The sequence below is a fragment of the Corapipo altera genome, unplaced genomic scaffold (genome assembly GCF_003945725.1).
Source record: "Corapipo altera isolate COAL_440 unplaced genomic scaffold, ASM394572v1 0, whole genome shotgun sequence".
NCBI lineage: Eukaryota > Metazoa > Chordata > Aves > Passeriformes > Pipridae > Corapipo > Corapipo altera.
In genome coordinates this window covers 1,986,242-2,005,441 of record NW_020884872.1, presented here as the reverse complement: position 1 = coordinate 2,005,441, position 19,200 = coordinate 1,986,242, and the positions used below count along the sequence as shown (strand labels likewise).

General features: G+C 44.8%; 1 protein-coding gene across 3 annotated transcripts in view; it reads right to left on the bottom strand.

Annotated features, from left to right (window-relative positions):
* The window catches only part of DYRK1A (dual specificity tyrosine phosphorylation regulated kinase 1A), a 72,203-nt gene that overhangs the window by 31,531 nt on the left and 21,472 nt on the right, over nt 1-19,200 (bottom strand). For all 3 annotated transcript variants that reach the window (XM_027634812.1, XM_027634821.1, XM_027634802.1), the window contains exon 2: nt 16,702-16,780. In XM_027634812.1, coding sequence (XP_027490613.1) covers nt 16,702-16,711 — 10 coding nt within the window. In that variant the 5' untranslated portion in view covers nt 16,712-16,780. The remainder of the gene's footprint in view (nt 1-16,701; nt 16,781-19,200) is intronic.

The following is a 19,200-nucleotide window of genomic DNA, read 5'->3' as shown; positions in this document are numbered from 1 at the left end:
TTATTATTATTATTATTATTATTATTATTATTATTATTATTATTATTCACCCCCCCGGCAGATTTTAAAGCAAACGAATTCCAGCTCCTCCGACCACCGGTAAAAAGGACTGAAGCATCCTATAGGAGAAATAAGCCAATTTTTGCCACCGATTTAAAGGAAAATCAGGTTATCTGGCAGAACATTCGTGTCTGTGCCTGTGACTGTGTGGATCCATGGAGGAGCAGGGCAGCCACTGACCAGCATCGCTTCCAAGGCTCCTCTCCTCGGGAGATCCCCTTCCCACGGGCACGGCTGTGGGTTTGGAAAACCGGCGTCTCGAAATGCAAAGACTGACAGTCAGACTTACTCTGGAAGCCACTCCAGGAGTTCCACAGATCCCTCTCTTACGCCGTGGCGGCCGCAGCGATCCCGATCCCGATCCCGGGCATGTTTTTACTCCACTTTCCCAGCCCACAGCGATGTGGAAGCGCTGCTGCGATTCCCTCACCTGGGAGCGGGGTGTGTGGGGGGGTGTTTCCTGTTCTCCAGTGCCTCTGGAAGGTGCCTGGCACCGGGAACAGAGCCCTCCTGCCCAGGTTGCACCCCGGGCACAGGGCTGGGAAGCAGCGGCAGCCCCGTGGATCTCCCCAGGATCCTGACGGGACTTTCCCTGCGCCGCTCACCTGGGTGCTGGATAAAGAGGGGGGAAGGTCCCTAATTCTCCGGGGATCCCTGCGACGCTCCCAACTTTCCGGATCTGAACCACAGAACCTGCTTTTCCCAAGTTCCACATTCCCGGTGCCAACGGGAATTAAAAGTTTTACCGGCTCCCTCCTTCAGAAAACGTAACAACTCCATCTCGGACCTTTTATCAGCAGGAAAACCACCGAAATATTTCCTTTGACGCCCCAAAACACACGCAAATATCTCAGTGTGTGCACCCCCAAAAATCAGTGCCGTCTGTTCTTTATCTCCTGACAGGATTTTTACCTAAAATATTGCTTTTTAGCCCATCTTCCCAAGCCCTGCAGCAGAGCAGCCAGGCAGGGAGCAGGAGCAGCGTTATCCCAACACGGGCTTACAAGATTTTCCAGGCAATCCCGGCTGGGCCAGGACTTTGCAGCACTAATCCTTCTCCTGCTCCTCTCCCACTGTCCTTCCAGGGAAACACTTTTATCAGCAGCTAACTCAAGAGTTTCTCGTGTTGGTGCAGCCTCCAAAGCGAGCAGAAATAACATTACGGTTTTCAGTGCAAAACTAATTAAAGGTTGAATAAATTTCCTGCACGGCGACATGTAAAACCATACAAGAAGTGGAAAACACCCAATATTTTATTCCCAAGTCTAAACTTCCCTGTTCACATCCCACTGCTCCAGCTGAACACAAGGTTACCATAAATACCATTTTTAAAGCTCTCCTTTAATCCGTTGTGCAAACACATATGTATTATAAAAAAAAATAAAAATAAAATAAAGCAAAATAAAAAAAAAAACTTTTCCTACGCATAAAAACCATCAAGGGAAATTACTTGAATTATTCTATTTCCCATTTGCAGTTACTGAGGCACAAGATATATTTAAACAGTTGGTAGAGAAAAAATGGGAAGCATCTCCCATATCAATGTACAGCCAGCATGCCAAACCATTAATGTAAGAGCTAAACAAGGGCTGAATACATCATGTGCAATAGTCTCACATGATATAAATTATTCAATACCTGACCAAAGAGAACAGCTTTCAGGAGAGAGGGGGAGGATCTCAAAGTACTTCTGTAGTTTTGAATACATACAGTGTTAGGGATTGATGCAAAATCTCTCTAACTCTCTGCGAGTTAAAGAATCCCACTGAATTTTCACAGTATTCTGTCCGTCCAACTCACGTTCTGGTGTTCACCACAAAGGTGGATTTCACCTACAATCGATGAAATTTTAATTTCAATTTTAAAAAAAAAAAACACCTTGCTTTTATAAAATCACTTGGCACGTGGGCAAAGGTGTATTTGCAGGTTTTCTATCCCCTCCTTCCACAGCCCTATCTATTGGTGTTAGAAATCTTTTTGCTTTCCCAATTCCAAACTGGCACTTTATTCGGGATTTTGCTACGCTGGCAAAAAATTAACATCTCACACACCTAAATTCGTGTGGAACAGAAGCTTTTGGAGGACTTACACACACAGAGAGAGAGAGAGGCTTTTTGAGCAAAAAGCTGAACTACAAAAAAGTATCCACTGTTACAAATTACACCTCGATTATGGGGAATCTGCTGGAGTGATGATTCCAGGGAATTCCTTCCATGGCTGATTTCGTGGATGAATTTAAAGGAGTTCATTCCACTCCAGCAGAAGTTCACAGCACATACTTAGTTTTGGCAACAAGCAGAGCAGTTCTGTTGCACTGGGAGGCATTACATTGTTTTATACTCTGTGTTAATAACACAAATTCTGATATAATTCCTATAAACCACAATCCTTCCAAACTCCCAGGCTTGCTCTCCTTGGTAATCCATATTACAGTTCATAAAAATAACAACATTCAAGGTTTTTCCTCACTCCAAAGTGGCCTGGAAGCACTGGAGCTATTCTATAAAGTCCTCACAGGCTGTAAATTGCAATTAAACCATCTCCCTGCTGTGTTCCCAATGATTTGATAACTGATATTCTCACACAGCCTTTTACAGACATCTCAAGCCAGGCCTCACAAGCTCCATTCACATTCTCAAGTCCTTAAACAATAAATCAGTCCCCAGTAAAAAGTTTTAATAATATTTCCATCTCTGCCTTACTGCTCAGCACAGAGAAGCCCAACTGAAACCAGAACTAAAGCCAGGCTTTCACAAGTACAGTCAAACCTCCCAGTTCCAAAGCACTTATTTGAAAGGCCAATTTCCTGCCTTTGTAATAATTTCTGCATTTAGGATATGCACTTTTAAGTTTAAGTAATTACTCCTTTTGGTTTGTCTTGTCTTGAAGTAGTGGCTTCCAAGGAGAAAAAAAAACTTAAGTGTGGTTGAATATCCTTGCAGCTAAAAACCACTAAAAAACTAATGATGCCAGACTTCAATAACCCAAACAACACAAGCCCAAAGTGGAGCTCACTGTAAATTGCATGAATTTCTCTCAAGTAACACAAATTTAAACCTAGAAAATTTTAAAACAAAACAGAACAACAAAACCCACCCACAAAACAACCAAAAACTGTCACTATTCCTTTAGGATGATGCTGTGATTTAAGAAAACTACTTTGGAAGTGTAACTCATACTTTTCCTTCTAAAGCTTAACTTTTTCTAGCACAGACTAAGCAGTATTCCTGTTAAAATTGGGCTTTTTCTCACAACAATAATAACAGAAGTAACACCATCCAAGTACCAAAGTTGTGCAAATTTAAAACCTTTAAATTTCATCTACATCTTACAGAATCACAGAATGGTTTGGGTTGAGAGTGACATCAAAGGCCATCCCCATGGGCTCCACTATCCCAGGATGTCCAACCTGGCCTTGGACACTTCCAGGGATCCAGGGGCAGCCACAGCTTCTCTGGGCAACCTGGGCCAGGGTCTCACCACCCTCAGAGCCAAGAATTTATTCCCGAAATTATAATACAAACTACACCAAGGAAAATCAGGTTTGGTGTTTGGGTTGGGTTCTTTTGCCTCCAGAGGGAGAAGAAGATTCCATCTGAGGGAAGAGACCTGAGTGTTTCCAAGGAAAGGCGATGATGTTAAAATTATTGCTGGGATCCAAACACTAAACACACAAGGAATTCTTCAGCCAACAACTGTGTTCTGTGGGAAGCTCATCCCAGGTTCAGCTCAGAGCAGAAATGTTAATGAAGTTGTGACCCCGGAAGGCTTTCGATTCTTACGGAGTTTCCAACACAACTGTGTCCTTGGTCTGGGCAGAGGGTAATTCCAGTTCCTGAGCACATCCTGAGCATTTACAGGCACCAGACACGACTGTGCTGCAATCTAAAGAACCACAACCTCCTACCACGCCACGTGACCAAGGATCAAGGGAACTGCAAGGCAAGGAAAGCGAAACAATAACACAGGAACTCTTTATTTAAAGGTCGAGCTACCACTGCACTTCAAACTTCAGCATTAGGGTGAATAAAACCCCCTGTTTCATGCATGGCAGGTGGCTCCCACAGTCCCAGCTCTGGCAAACACACATGTGGAGTATTTAACAGCCTGACTCTTTCCCGGGAAGCAGATTCTAAGGGAAGAGGGAAGAAGCTGGAAGTGCCCTCGTCCCCAGGACTGAGGGCTGTGTTAGGCTACTGTGGGAAGAGAGGCTTCAAAAGGGGTGCAAAGAAATGTCACCACCAGCAGGACATCAACTAAAGCAATCACAGAACAGCCTCCAAGGTAATAGGCCTTTCTGTCACTGCAGTGCTGAATTAGGCTGCCCAGAGAGATTTTGGATACCCCATCCCTGGAAGTGTCCAAGGCCAGGTTGGAGCAATCTGGGATAGTGGAAGGTGTCCCTGTCCATGGGAGGGCGTTGGAATGAGATGATCTTTGAGGTCCCTTCCAACCCAAACCATTCCATGAGTCTATGAATTTGAGGGAAGTACAAACCAAGCACAGGAGCCACATAACTCCTCATCCTCACCCAGTGGCTGCCATCAGGGCCAACGTTTTACTGAATCCATCTAAGAGTTTAAAACCAGAAAAAAAGGAGCAATATTGTTTATGGTGCTCCAAACCCACTGCAAAAAACCAGGGAGTTGGTGCAGAACGAGCAGAAAGAACCCAGAGCACCTGCTCCTCCTGCTCTGCAGCACCGGCCCCGCTGCCAAGCAGTGGCGACACACGAGGTGAGATCTGCCAGAGCATCTGGGCTGAGAGCAACAGGGTGTTGTTCCCTGGCAGTGCTGTGCCAGTGAGCACAGAACTGCTTCAAAATGTCACTCAAATCTCGCACAGGCTCCTCAAAGCTTCTTGAGGAATTGGGAGGAATGCTACGACTCTCAGCGGCTCCCGAGAGCCCGATGGGGGCCAAAGAGAAGGTGCCCTAAAGGACTTCCCTTCTTTTCCCCTTCCTCTGCCCCATGAAAGGGTAAAGAGGAGGCTTCCCAACATCTCTACAGACAAAAGGGAGTGGACACAAGTGGGAAAATTGCCATGATTTGTGACAGGAAAGTATGGTGGATCTCCAGAGTCTCAGGGACTGGCCACCTTCAGCCAACAGTCTGATGGTTCAGAACGTCCCCAAGGAGTCAATGATTTTGCCAGGGGAGGTGCAGATCAGACACTAGAGAAACTTATCCCTGCAAGAGCAGTCAGGCCTTGGAATAAGTTCCCAGGGAGGTGGTGGAGTCACTGTCTGTTGAAGTGTTCAAGAGGTACCTGGAGGTGGCCCTTGGGGACATGGGTTAGGGGCGATTCTGTCGGTGCTGGGTGAGGGTGGGACTGGATGATGCTGAATTCCAACGCTTGACAACCCTTTCAGTGAGGAAACTCTTCCTGATGTCCAACCCGAGCCTCTCCTGGCACAGCTGGAGGCCGTTTCCTTCTTGCCCTGGATCCTCACCTGGCTACAACCTCCTGTTCCAGAAGGATGGGACACTACAGTCATTTTGTGTCCTCAGATGAGGAACAAGCCGGGATTTCATTCCTGAGGGCCAGAAGCACACCAGGCACAGTCATACTTGGAATTCCCATGTTTGTCCCTTCCCTTGTCACTGTACTGAGGACCCCAGAAGGAGCTGGAGAACAGAGACTCCCTGACTCTTCAAAACTGAGCTTTTCCATGGAGCACCTTCTACAGATGCTTCCAACAACTTCCTGAGGCATTTCTTGTTTCCAAAACCTGATCGGCTCTCGCAGAGAGTTCCTAACGTGGAATAAGGAAAGACAGGCCTCTGTCAGAGGTCCCATTAATCCAAAGGTGCAATACCTGTCTAATTACCTGGTCTTTGATGAAATTCAGATGATTCATTAGGAGTTGATGTTGAAAGGAGCCCAAATCACTTTGTTTAAGTAGCCTGCTCCACAGACGTGCTCACGAGTCACCAATTCACTTTTCTCTAAATTGATCAAAAGGCTTATCCAGGAGGGAGATTAACCATCTTCCTAATGGTTTGCTGCAGCTTCTTGGAAAGAGGAAGCTCCTGCTAATCTGTTGTGCAGGATAATGTGGATTTTTGATGGCAAAAAGATACTGTTAATAAAGCCAGATCCTTGGGAAAAAGTGTGATACAAAGTAAAACACCGCGTTAAAATACTGTAACCAAGCTGTAAAGATTGAGCAAGTGTGTCTGTGCAAAGTGTATTGGGACAGAAGGAATTCTTCCCTGTGAGGGCGGGGAGGGGCTGGGATAGAATTCCCAGAGAAGCTGTGGCTGCCCCTGGATCCCTGGAAGTGTCTAAGGCCAGGTTGGACGGGGCTTGGAGCAACCTGGGTTGGTGGAAGGTGTCCCTGCCCATGGCAGGGGGTGGAAGTGGATGATCTTTAAGGTCTCTTCCAACCCAAACCATTCTATGATTCTGTGATTCTCTGAAAGCAAGAATTCCGTTTTCTCCTCTACCAATCCCTTCCCAGAAGAAAAGGTAAAGTAGATTTTTTTTTCCTTCATATTATTCAGGCTATAATTCAGAGTTACAGGACAAAAATTATTCCTCTTCCTACACACGGAGTGTTTACAGGAATACCTGGAGCCAGAGTGAGCAACTCCAAGGAAAAAAGACGTCACTGTGGATCTGGAAGTGTTTTCAACCCAAATCCCTGCTCTAGACAAAGTTAGCTCCCAAATTCTATTTCAGGAAACTGCCTTCTATTGAGGCAGTGGAGTATTCAGCTGGCTCTGTTCTGGTGGCACTTTTTTTTCTGAGCAGAGAGTGTCAGAATTTTTGCATTTGGATGGCAGCCTATGGAGTCTGGATTTCTCCCAAGAACAAAAAAAAATGAAGTTTTGCTTCTTGCCTTCCCCTGGAGCTCCACATGCCTCCAGACATAAAAGAAAACACCAAACAAACAAACAAACAAACAAAAAAAATCAAAACAGCTACTTTTTGCCTTTCTCAGGATCCAAACTGTTGTTGCCTGGGGCCTTTTGCTACCGGAATCTTTGTAGGGAAACAAAAGCTGAACACGGAATTTAAACTGAAGGTGCAGGATCCTCACTTGAAAACTGACCCATTGATCTGGTGTTAAACAGACTCTTTTTTCTGAGGAAAACCTCTTTTCTCCAGAAGAGAAGTCATGAAGACCCCTAAAATCCATAAAGCCAGAGGACAAGAACAACTTGATGGACGCAGTTTGACAAAAGGTGGAGGAAAAGCTGAACTTTTTGAAGGAAATCTACAGGAAAACACACAAAATTCTCTTGTGCTTTGGAAGAGAGAAGGAAGCAAAGGAATCTTCCTGCAGCTCCAGGTCAGCAAAAAAAAAAAAAAAAGTTATAGATAGATGTATATTTATATATTATGTATCAATAATAAAAGGTAGAACAAGAGGGGAAAAAAGGGGAAGAAAAAATCAAGGAGGGGAAAAAAAAAATCAATCTTGTTCTGAGACATCTCCAAAAGGAAAGGATTTAAAGGACTTAAAAGTTGAGGGATCATGGAATTAGCAGCAGGTTGAGCAGGGCTGAGGAAGGGTCCCAACCACAGCTCCGTGATCCGGTGTGTCCGTACAGCGTTCCAGCACTCACAGCACCCGTTCCAACCAGCTCTTCCCCAGTAACTCCTGGGAATGTGTGGCAGTCAGCATGTTCCAGGAATCCTTCCCAACAGGCAGCTTTCAGGCAGCCACCCAGTTGCACAGGCTGGGACAGTGACCCAGCACAGATGTGTCTGTTCCACAGGCTGGGAATGTTCAGTTTACTAACGGGGAAAGGGACCTTTTGGGGGGGGAATTTTTATTCTTAAATCTCCTCTGACTCCTCTGTTCCTTACACTTACAAACAGTGTCTTCTGCCAGTCTGGAGAAAACCTCCTTCCAAACAGCAAACCAGGAAAGGGGCAGTTGTGAACCCGTGTTTGTGAAATCCTGGGGTGTAAGGAAAGGAAAACACATCGAAACCCCCTGTCCAAGAACTGCACTGCTCGGTCAAGATTTTGGGCTGCTGAACCTGTTTCTTTGCAAGGTTTAAAAGAAGTCACTGCTCTAATCAGACCCAAAGGTCAGGGACATCCAGGATCACCAAGGACAAAACACTGACAGGCCAAGATCTTCCCAAACTGCTCTAAATTAAAGCACACAAACCCACTTTTTATTGTCTCAGTCATTTATTTATCATCATTATCTTAATGCTGCAATCAAAGGTTGCCTTCAACATCTCAGGTTGCCCAGAGAAGCTGTGGTTGCCCCTGGATCCCTGGAAGTGTCCAAGGCCAGGCTGGAGCAACCTGGGCTAGTGGAAGGTGTCCCTGCCCATGGCAGGGGGTGGGATGGGATGATCTTTGAGGTCCCTTCCCACCCAAACCCTTCTGGGATTCTGTGACCTCGACAGTTTTGGAGGAAACTCCAGAGATGTGAACATTTAAGCTTAAAAAGAAACACTGGCTTATTTATATCACCTTCTGAGACCAAGCACCAGAAATACACTTAAACTGCATTCCAGGGATGCATCATTTTACTCAGTGAAGTCTCCAGGAATTACTCAGCACCGTGAAATGATTGCTTGGTTTTACAGCTCAAAGTTTTAGAATGTTGAAACTTGAGAAATAAGAATAAATCAATTACCAGATTATTGTCTGTTTTAGTCTTCAAGGACCTAAGACAGCCCACCTAAAGCTTCATCTTAACATAAACCTCTGGAACACTCCCTAAAGTGAAGCTGTAAATGGAATTTTGATGGACGTCTTCTGCTTCTCACAAACTTCAGGAAGTGAAATATTTCAAAGGGCAAACTCCAAACCAGCACAAGGCCTCTGGATTACTGGAAGGTACTTGGTAAACATATTTGGTGGTGGTTTTTTTTAATTTATTATATATTTTATAAGCTGATATAAGACACGTTAAGCCACTATTCCGCACCTACAGGAAAATCCCACCAGTTTTATACTCAGTCCAACTCACAGAGAAGGATCTGATGGACTGAGAGACATTGATAGCAAGTCAAAATTCATATTAACGTGGCAGGAGAATTGTAGATGCTTCTACTAAGATATAAAAACTTGCAGGATCAGTTCATTCCATTTAGGCACCTTCAGGACCTCGGATGGAGGAGCACGAGGATGGATGACAGTCCTGCTACAAATAAGCTAAAAAAACCACTTTTGGGGCTTCTGTAACTGCTGTTTTGTGTGCAGGGATCTTCATGGATTGCCAGAAAGTTCTTTATTCCTCTGGAATGGTGGGACAGCCCTGAGGAACTGTGGACTTTAGTTCTGGAGGGTTTAGCAAACTTGAGGGTGGATTCTCTGTTCACACATGAAGTGGATTCATTCAGATAATGACACAGAACTCAAGAGTATGTGAAAAAGAAAACCAGTCAGAAGATCCAGAATTAGACAGTAAAAGAAAAACTTAACAGCTTTTGAAGGGATCAGTAATAACCAATTTGTGAGGAAAATGCAGGAACCAACAGATCCCCACAGGGAAGGAGGAAATCCAGAACAAATCTCCCTCCTCTGTCTGGAACAAAACTGTTGCCACCTGTTCCACCTTCACGTGTCCAACAGCTGGTTCTATCTGAATGAACCAAAATCCAGCCCTCCAAAGATATTTGGGGACTTTACTCAGCAAAATGTCCCCAGGAGTTGGATGTGGGAGGTGTCCAGGAAATGCTGAACCTCAAACCAGGCTCCAGCAGATCCCTGGGTCGATGGAGAGATGTTGTTCCCAGGATAACTGGAAGGTCAGAACTTTACATTTGCCATCATGAACACAAATGATTGTTTCTTGCTCTCTGATCTAATCACTGGCCTTAACAGCTTATCAAAAAATACATGGTTTTGAGAATAATGAGAATAATTTTCATCACAATGACACTCTGAGAGCTCAAACATCCTCAGTTTTATGACATTTTAAGCTTAACTGTGTTCCTGAGGACAGAAGGGTTTAACTAAACCCTCTCAGATGATGTCTTAGGTGATGCCAGACAGCTGCCAAGAGCAGCCTTTAAGTTGTCTTATCCAAGCCTGGACAGCTGAGTGCACATTAACACATGGAAATCATCACAAACCTGGGGAGAAGAACTTACTCCCTTATGTATAACCAGGCAAAAACTCTGTCAGCAAGGCTGAGTGTATCTTATTTGCTTTGGCAAGCTGGGAATACACCAGCCTGGCATCCCAGTTAGGCATCAGAATATCAGGACACCACTGCCTGGAACAGCTTCTGACAGAAACATTAAAAACCATCTCTCAGGGAATGAATGGAACAGGAAGCAGCAGCCTGACCAAAACAGAGAAATACGGATTTTAAGAAGTCAGGATGTCCAATTTCAGCAAGATTCAGGAAGAATATTTGCCCAGTTCTTGCCCTCCACCTGCCTGATAAAGGATTACAAACAGAATTCCTACCAAGAACTACCAGGTACTGAGGTCTGGCTGTTAAGAGCCATCCTGTGGCCTCTCTCTGTATTTTAAAACCTAACTCCAAATGAATATAACTTCTAGGGATGGAGGGAGAGGTTATTTCCACCTGGCTGCACAGAGTGTGCTCAGGAACTGAAGTGGGAGAAGTTTAAGTTAAGCCACTATTAAGCTTGTCCAGTGATAGGTCTAAACTGATGAATTTTGGGTATTCTGTCTCCAAAAAGGGTGGTGAGGCCTTGGCAGAGGCTGCCCAGGGAGGTTTGGAGTGCCCAGCCCTGGAGGTGTCCCAGGAAGGCCTGGCTGTGGCACTCAGTGCTCTGGGTTGGGGGACAAGGAGGGCTTTTCCAACCTCAGGGATTCCATGAAATACAAATAAAGCTCTTTGCAGTGGAAGATCTGCTCCCTGGGACGAATGCAAGACTTCAGATGAGATTCTTAGAAAGCTGGGAAAGCTCCTGAACTACTGCCCGTGCCAGGGCCACGGAAGAAGCTCCTGCAGACACAAACCAAAGGCTTTTCCCAGGAACAGAGGGACAGGTTCACCTCAGCACCCACCCTCACTCCTCACTTCACTCCAAAACCTCCCAACCCAGCAAAGAGAATCGACCCATGACCAGTTTTCCACCACAAGCCCAGGGAACAGGACACAAAAGCTGAGCTGCCCAATGTGATGCCCCCTGAGCCAGCAAACCACCCAGCACAATTCCAAGGCTCCCAACACCATCCCATGAGTTCCTCACCCAAGAGAACCTTTACTTTTGATTCACAGACTGAGCTCTGACCTCACAGGGGCTTTTTTCATTCCATCCTGTAGAAAGACTCTGGATTTGCAGTGTTTTGGTCGTGGGGCCTTTGTCACTGCACTGACCAACCCTTCTGGAAGTGTTCAGTGTTTTTAATAGTTAATGTTGCAATGTTTCATCTGAATTATATTTTTTTATTGTTCAAAATCAAATTTTTCTCGAGTCTAAGTGAGTCTCTGCCCTCAGAAATAGGTAAGAGAAATAAATTTCAGCCTTGCAATAGAAGTGCTGGAGCACCACTTTTCATCACGAGGAAATGTCCTCAGCACTTAATATTTGCTGAAAAGTAACTCCCCAAAGTTTTTAAAAGAGGGCCACATGAAACAGGAGGCAAAATGAACATAAATTACTTTTCCAAAATATTAAAATGACAGAGGCTCCTGAAGATTTCCTGGGTTAGATGCTCCTGTTCCTGAGTAAGGAAAGCAGCATTCTCCACCAGGCTGCAATTCCATGGGAAAAGCCTGGAATGGGATTTTTGTCATTTGCTTCCTCTTACATGAGGACTGAGGCTGAAAACTGAAATCTTCAATATCACAGGTCCTGAGCCATTTTGGAGGAGGGGAACAAAAAAAAAAAAAAAAAAAAAGCCCTTTTCTTTTAAATAGGCAACTTCTTTTTAAATATGGATGCACGAATCTAACTTTAGCTGTCCAGGTTTTCACATTCCTGATCTCAAATACAGAAAGTGGAGCACTAATTTAGTCTCTTGACTTCAAGGTTATCATTCATTGAGGTCAATGACTCCTTCTCTGAAAAGCAGAACTTCCACTTTCAATATGAGAAATGTTGCCCTTCACTGAGTAACTTCACCCGACTCCTTCCTGGCTGATTCCTCACAAAACCCAGGCAGAAACACAGCACCAACCACTCCTGCAAAGGGATTTATCTATGGAAAAATAGTGGTTAACCCTGCAAACATCCAAGTTCTCATTAGCTGGTTATATTTAAAACTTCCCCTCCTAATGAGCAGCCCCGGCTCGTCCATTATTTTGTCGGTATCTTGTGTTTATGTCAAACTTCTGCTGAATATCCACCAAAAACTGCCTGAAAAACAGAGTTCAACGTGTGAACAAGTTACTGAGGGACAGATTCTGACTGGAATCAAAGCCACACACCAGAAACAAACCCAGTGCCAGCCCATCCCGGGCTCCAGGAGGGAATGAGCACACGGGGCAGCCCTTTGCTCCTTCCCAACCCAACATTCCCCTCCCAAAACACACTCCAGGGGTGCAATTACTCCATGGGAACCAGAAGAAGATGGAGGTAAGGGATAAAATAGGGATGGCCCAGAAAGTTTCTGGAATTCCCTGGTAAAAAAAGTAGCTCTGCCTGAGCCAGTTCAAAGGCAGGGCTGGGGTTCCAAACACAGAGCAGCAACAGGGACACCATTTATTCTGATAGGGTTTTTTTTTTTCCCTGCTTTGTTTTGGGGTTTATTTTTTACTACTGACACGTATAAAAACATCCTTTAAAACAGCTACAGGCTCAGTGAAATCAGTGGCTAAAATATCAGCAATATGAGACGTGAGAGACGTGGCCCAACTCGAAATTTTCAGGTTTTTCTTACACAAAACCAACACCTGAACACTCGCAGATCATAAACTCAACCCACAATCCCCGAAATTCCCAGAAATTTTTACTCTGGGTTTGTTATATTTTAGGAAGTAAAACCAGCTGGGGGAAGACAGGTGTCTGTGCAAGGATTGATTATTTCCTTGCTCTTGCACTGTTCTAATTGAAAACCTTGGATTGGCTTTTTTTCTTCTTTACAAACATGAATAGTTGAATTTTTTTAAGTTAAGAGCAATAAGAGCACCTCCAAATGTTTTATCAAACAATGCAACATCGCATTTGCTTGGTTCTCAACACCTCTGGTGCATTCTATATGAGAATAATTTGATATTTATGTTACTCTGTTTTCTTACAAAGGTTCAGAAAAGAAGATTTTTAGCTCTTCAAAAGCTTAAAAATCAGACAACTCAACATTTTCAGATACATATTCCCAGGTCAAAAAGTCAAACCCAGAAAGCTGTTATAAAACCAGAGGATTTTTATAAGGAATCTCCATAAAGAGGAGGGGGAAAAAAAGCAACAACCAACCACAGAGTTACACTGGGGATTAAAAGGAGCAGGATAAGATGCAGCAATAACTTTGGAACACGAACTTTTAATCACAAGGTGAATCCTTCTCTGTGGGAACACAGCACAATCCCAAATTTGATGCTACTTACACTCATTGCTAGGATAACTACCAGCATAACTACAACCAGAACTCTTAGGTTCCTTCCCTTCCCAAAATGTCCTGGAGAGACTTTCAAAGTACAAAGGAGTGAAAAATTCCCATTTTGGAAATATTTCTTTTGTCACAACCCACATTCTCAGGCGTCACCTGATAACACATTGCCTGTGTTATCACAACTGAAATACAAACTTGCCTTTTCCTACAAGGAGCAGAGCCCCAGCTTTGCTTATTGCAGAGTGATCCTGGGAAAGCCAGGATAGATCCTAGAAAGCCTACAAGGAAACATGGAATCCTAGAATCAGGAAGGCTGGAAAAGAGCCTCAAGATCATTGAGTCCAAACACTGCCAGCTCCACCACGTCCACTGTGGGCACTCCAAACCTCCCTGGGCAGCCCCTGCCAAGGCCTCACCACCCTTTCCAGCAGGAAATTTTTCCCAGAATCCAACCTGAGCCTCCCCTGGCACAGTTGGAGGCTGTTCCCTCTCCTCCTGTCCCTTGTTCCCTGGCAGCAGAGCCCAACCCCCTCCTGTCAGGGGGTTGGAAAGAGCAAGATGACCCCCCCTGAACCTCTTTAAATTAAACCTTTCCACACCTGGTCACCCTCCTGCTCCTCCTGGAATTCTTTGCCACAGCCTCAGGCCTCAGAAGGCTGGGAAATCTTCCATGGTTTCCAACTTAAATCTACCTGTGGCCAATATAATTCCATTTCTCCCAATATCAACATCATCCTTTGATAAAATCCTGTTCTTTTCCTGTGTGTTGTTCCCTCTCCAGGTGCTCCAGGAGAGCTCTAATATCCCTTTTCACAGGTAAATCCTTTCCGGGGTGAAGCTGAAGAAATTCCTCCTCCTGTCCAACCTGAGCCTCCCCTGGCACAGCTGGAGGCCGTTCCCTCTCCTCCTGTCCCTTCTTCCCTGGCAGCAGAGCCCGACCCCCCCCAGCTCCCCCCTCCTGTCAGGGGGTTGCAGAGCCAGAAGGTCCCCCCTGAGCCTCCTTTTCTCCAGGCTGAGCCCCCCCAGCTCCCTCAGCCCCTCCTGCTGCTCCAGCCCCTTCCCAGCTCCGTTCCCTTCCCTGCACAGGCTCCAGCCCCTCCATGTCTCTCTTCCATGAGGTTCCAGAACTGGACACAGCCCTGGAGGTCCCTCAGCAGTGCCAGCACAGGGGACAATCCCTGCCCTGGGCTGTGCCCACACTACCCCTGATCCAGCCCAGGTGCCTTTGGCCTCCTTTGTTTTCCTGGTTATTCAAATTGGAAAACAACATTCAATATCCCCATTTCTTTGCATTTTCAGGGTTTGGGGGTTTTTTTTAGCACATTTCTGTGTTTTCAATCTGAAAAAGCAAAAAAAAATCCTCTTCCTTCAGAGGACTGTTTCCCCCAGTTGCGCTGTGGGTAATTTTAGGGGTTTAGAGCAGGGTTTCAGCTTGCAGGGAAATAAAGTGATGCCCATTAGAAGCTTTCACCCTTTAGCCAAAGGTAGTTCAGACACCACCAGGCACCTCTGATCCCTCACCCTCAAGAAACCTTCTTGAAAATGCAAAAGACCCATCCCCAGTAACCACAAAACCTCTCAATTCCGGGCCTGAGCTCTCACCAGCTCCTCTGAACTTCAGCAGAGTCACCAGATGACTCTTGTTGCTGCCCTACAAAATAATCCCAGTTCAGTTTTTCATTCTAAGGCTGCAAATCTTGTTTATTCTCAGGAACTCAGCACACCAACACTGGCTGTCCTCACAAAGAGAAAACTGAAAATAATCTTAATGATCTAACTTCTAACACGTCAGAAGCCTGAAGGATTTTGTCAGGGCACCACTGCTTTTCAATCTGTATTTCTCATGGGACTTGTGAATAAAGAATTTGGGCTGCAGAAGACAGAATTATGACTTGAAATTTCAAAATCTTGTCTCTCTCTCTCTCTATAGACTATATATATATATAGTCTATATATATGTTTCATCCTCCAAGCTCAACATCATCAGAAATCCTGACCAAAACTGAAAGTTGGAAGTTCTGAATCAGATTAATGGACTGCAATTTGAAACTTAATTCTCTCAAACACGAGGCACTATTTCATACCATTATCTCTTCTTTCAGCTGGAGGATGAACACTCTGAAAGCTTTTCAAAATATTTACTCAATATTTAAGTTACACTTGAACTTGTGACTACTAAACAAGAGTTCCCCCAAACGTGATGGGCCACCCAAAAGATGCAATTTGGAGAAGTTTAGGTATTTCAAACAAATCAATTATCCCTTTGGATTAGTTTTTCTTTCTTCTCTTCTTTGCCCAAGCTAATTTTAGAAGCCTTTAGACCCCAGTTTCACTCGAGTTATCAACACACAACTCACAGCCACTCAAGTGGGGGATGAAGGATGTTTAGTTCTTTGCTGAGTGAAATCTCCACTTGCAGCATCTTGGGTTTAATCCAAGAGGCTCCCTGTAAATATACCCTGCAAAGCTGTTTATGCAGGAACAGCTGATGCAACTGAAAACTGTCAATCAGGAGATGATCTGGATGCACACGTAAATCCACCCAGGGGTTGGGTTTTTTTTCCCAGCCCCGAGGATTCCTGGGCTTTAAAGTTGAACAAGGAACCCCAAGGATCCCTCTTAGGTGTGTTTTTGGCCCCAAGAACTGCTCCAAAAAAATTGGTATTTTGGTATAAAGAACTCCACCAACCCTCTTGGGTAAACTTTTATTTTATTCTATATCTATAGAAAATATGAATTATTTTTTCAGCAAGGAGTATCACTAAAAATTATCTTTGAATCTGCAAATACATCTGTCACTGAGAGGATTTTAAGCAGGCAAAAATGGAAGAAGAACTTCCTAAAACATCAATTTTAAGAAGGGGCAACAACTTTTTCTTGCATGGGACATCCCCAAGAATCAGCACATCTTCAAAAGCAAACCCTTGCAAAGCATAAAACTTTGCAAACAGTTATTTCCATTCAGTGAAACCATTTTGTTCCTGGGAGAAGAAGAGTTTCCAAAGCTGTAGAAGGGTTTTTCCAAAGAAAGATTTCAAAACTCAAAAAAGGTTCAAAATTTCAAATTCTTCAATATTCTGCTAAGTTTGGAACAACAGAATTTTAGGGGGTACAGAGAATGGAAAAGAAACAAAAAGCACACGAAAACATCAATTATTTTCCCTTCTAAAAAGCCTTGAAAAATCAGCTCACCTGTATGCATCGTCTTCTTTCAAGTCTCATATCATCCTGCGGGGTTGTGGGGACAGGGGGAGTCCAGCAGCAAACAACACTGCAAAAGGAAGAGGAAAATAGGGATAAACCTCCATCCCATGGAGCCACGGGAGCTCAGTCCAACCCCAGGTCCCAGCAACAACCCCGGAGCCAAACCAAGAAGTTCAGAGAGAAAATGAAATTTTCCAACAGTAAAAGCAGAAATTACCAAGACTTAATTCCCACTGGTATCTGTTGTTAAAAAAAAAAAAAAAGAACATTATCTAAGTGTCAAAATTTCAAGGATTAACTTAAATTTCAACTGGTTGTTTAACAGTTATGAAAATAAAGGTCACCCATCTTTGCCAAGCCCTTAAATATGTAGATTTTTAGAGAGACTCAGGACAGTGTTTATAAAACATGACTCAACTGGTGGGATTTTAGTGAATTAACAAGCTACAAATGCATATAAATCCATAAATGTAAAGGTTTGCTTTTCCTCCTATCCTGATGGAATTGAGTTAGGGTCATTTTACTGAAAAATAGAATTATGCTTTCTATAAGATAAAGAGATATAAAGACACGAGTTTCTAGGAAGAAAACTCCAAGAGAAGTTAAAATAAGAGCAAAATTATGCCAAAAAACACCACCAAGCCCAAAACAAAACACCCAACAACTAAACCTGGTCTAACTAAACCTGGTCTCAAGTATTGGCTCTTCATTTGCTCTCCAATGGGTTTTTTAATCACTCTGCAACCTATGGAAGCATCAAAACCGCCCAGAAATTCCTGAGGATTTTAGAGAACTCTGCAAATTACCAGCTGAAACTGGACAGTCAAGTTATTACTATTTAAACACCTCCTGAAATATGTAACTTCCAAAAGTGTGTCCAGCCTAAAATGCACTTAAGATGCTGCAATTTGAGCAGAAAACGTCGCCGTTCGCTCCATTTCCCCCCAACAAGGAGTGTTTAAGCCCTGCCCAAACCCCCCCTAAGCCCAGTTTGCCTTCCTGCCACCACGCTGGGCTTGTCCTTGTGCCACACAAATGGGGAAAAAGGGGGCCAGGAAGACAAGGAACAGCTCATTTTGGATCCATGTTGGGGGGATTTTATGAGCAGGTGAATTCTCGGTGTCCTGGGGGAAAAAACCTGCCCATCCCACATCAGGGATTAGATTTTTCCTGTTCCACAGAGCCCCAAAAAGTCACTGCCACAGACACAGGAGCCAGGGACTTGGAAAAGCTGGTGAGCACAGCATAAGGCTGCACAAGATCCTACAGATCAGGCACTTTCGTGCCTAAATTGCCTCAATTTGGGTAAAAGGTTTGGTCTGGTACTTGTGCTGAGGGTAAAAAACATCCCACAGACACAATGAGCTGGTCCCACTAAAGCTCAGCAGAGGCATCTCCAGGTATTCAAAAGGAAGAGTAAACTCAAACAAACAATAAAATGATGGAATGGTTTGTGTTGGAAAGGATGTTAAAGCTCATCCAGTGCCACCCCTGCCATGGGCAGGGACACCTTCCACCAGCCCAGGTGGCTCCAAGCCCCGTCCAACCTGGCCTGGGACACTTCCAGGGATCCAGGGGCAGCCACAGCTTCTCTGGGCAACCTGGGCCAGGGCCTCACCACCCTCACAGCCAAGAATTCCTTCCCAATATCCCATCTAATCCTACTCTCTGTCAGTTTGAAGCCATTCCCCCTTGTCCTGTCACTCCCTCCCTTGGAAATAGTCTCTCTCCACCTTTCCTGGAGCTCCTTCAGGCCACAATCAGTTCCCCCCAAAGCTTCTCTTCTCCAGGCTGAACAATCCCAGCTCTCCCAGCCTTTCCTCCCAGCAGAGCTGCTCCATCCCTCTGATCCTCTTGGGGCCTGCTCTGGACTCTCTCCAGCAGCTCCATGTCCTGGAGCACCAGCTCTGTCCATCCCACACGGGTGTCTCAAGGTTTCAGAGCCACACTCCCAGTTTTGAAAGCTCCCTCAGCCCAACAGACTTTGGTTTTCCCTTGGAACTGAAGCACCCACGGACACAAGGATCACGGGAAGCCTTTCCCAGCAGCACAACCACCTCCCATCCCCCCAGTTTCAGGTTCTAACCCAGCTTAGTTCAAACTACCAACGGGCAGAGTTTGAGCAAAGCAGATGATTTTCAGTCAAAACAAATTGTGGAGCTTCAAACACTGTCTCCTGCCCATTCCACAGTGGGAATGGGCAGTGTTTAAGCCCTGCCCAAACCCCCCTAAGCCCAGTTTGCCTTCCTGCCACCACATTGGGCTTGTCCTTGTGCCACACAAATAGGGAAAAAGGGGGCCAGGAAGACAAGGAACAGCTCATTTTGGATCCATGCTGCTGTGGTTTTGGGGGTATTTTATGAGCAGGTGAATTCCACAGTGGGAATGGGCAGTTCCCAGAGCAGCTGGAAAGGTAACTGCACAGCCCTGAGTTATTTTAGAATTTAAAAGACACTCTCAGAGCCACCAACACTAAGGAAGAGCTGC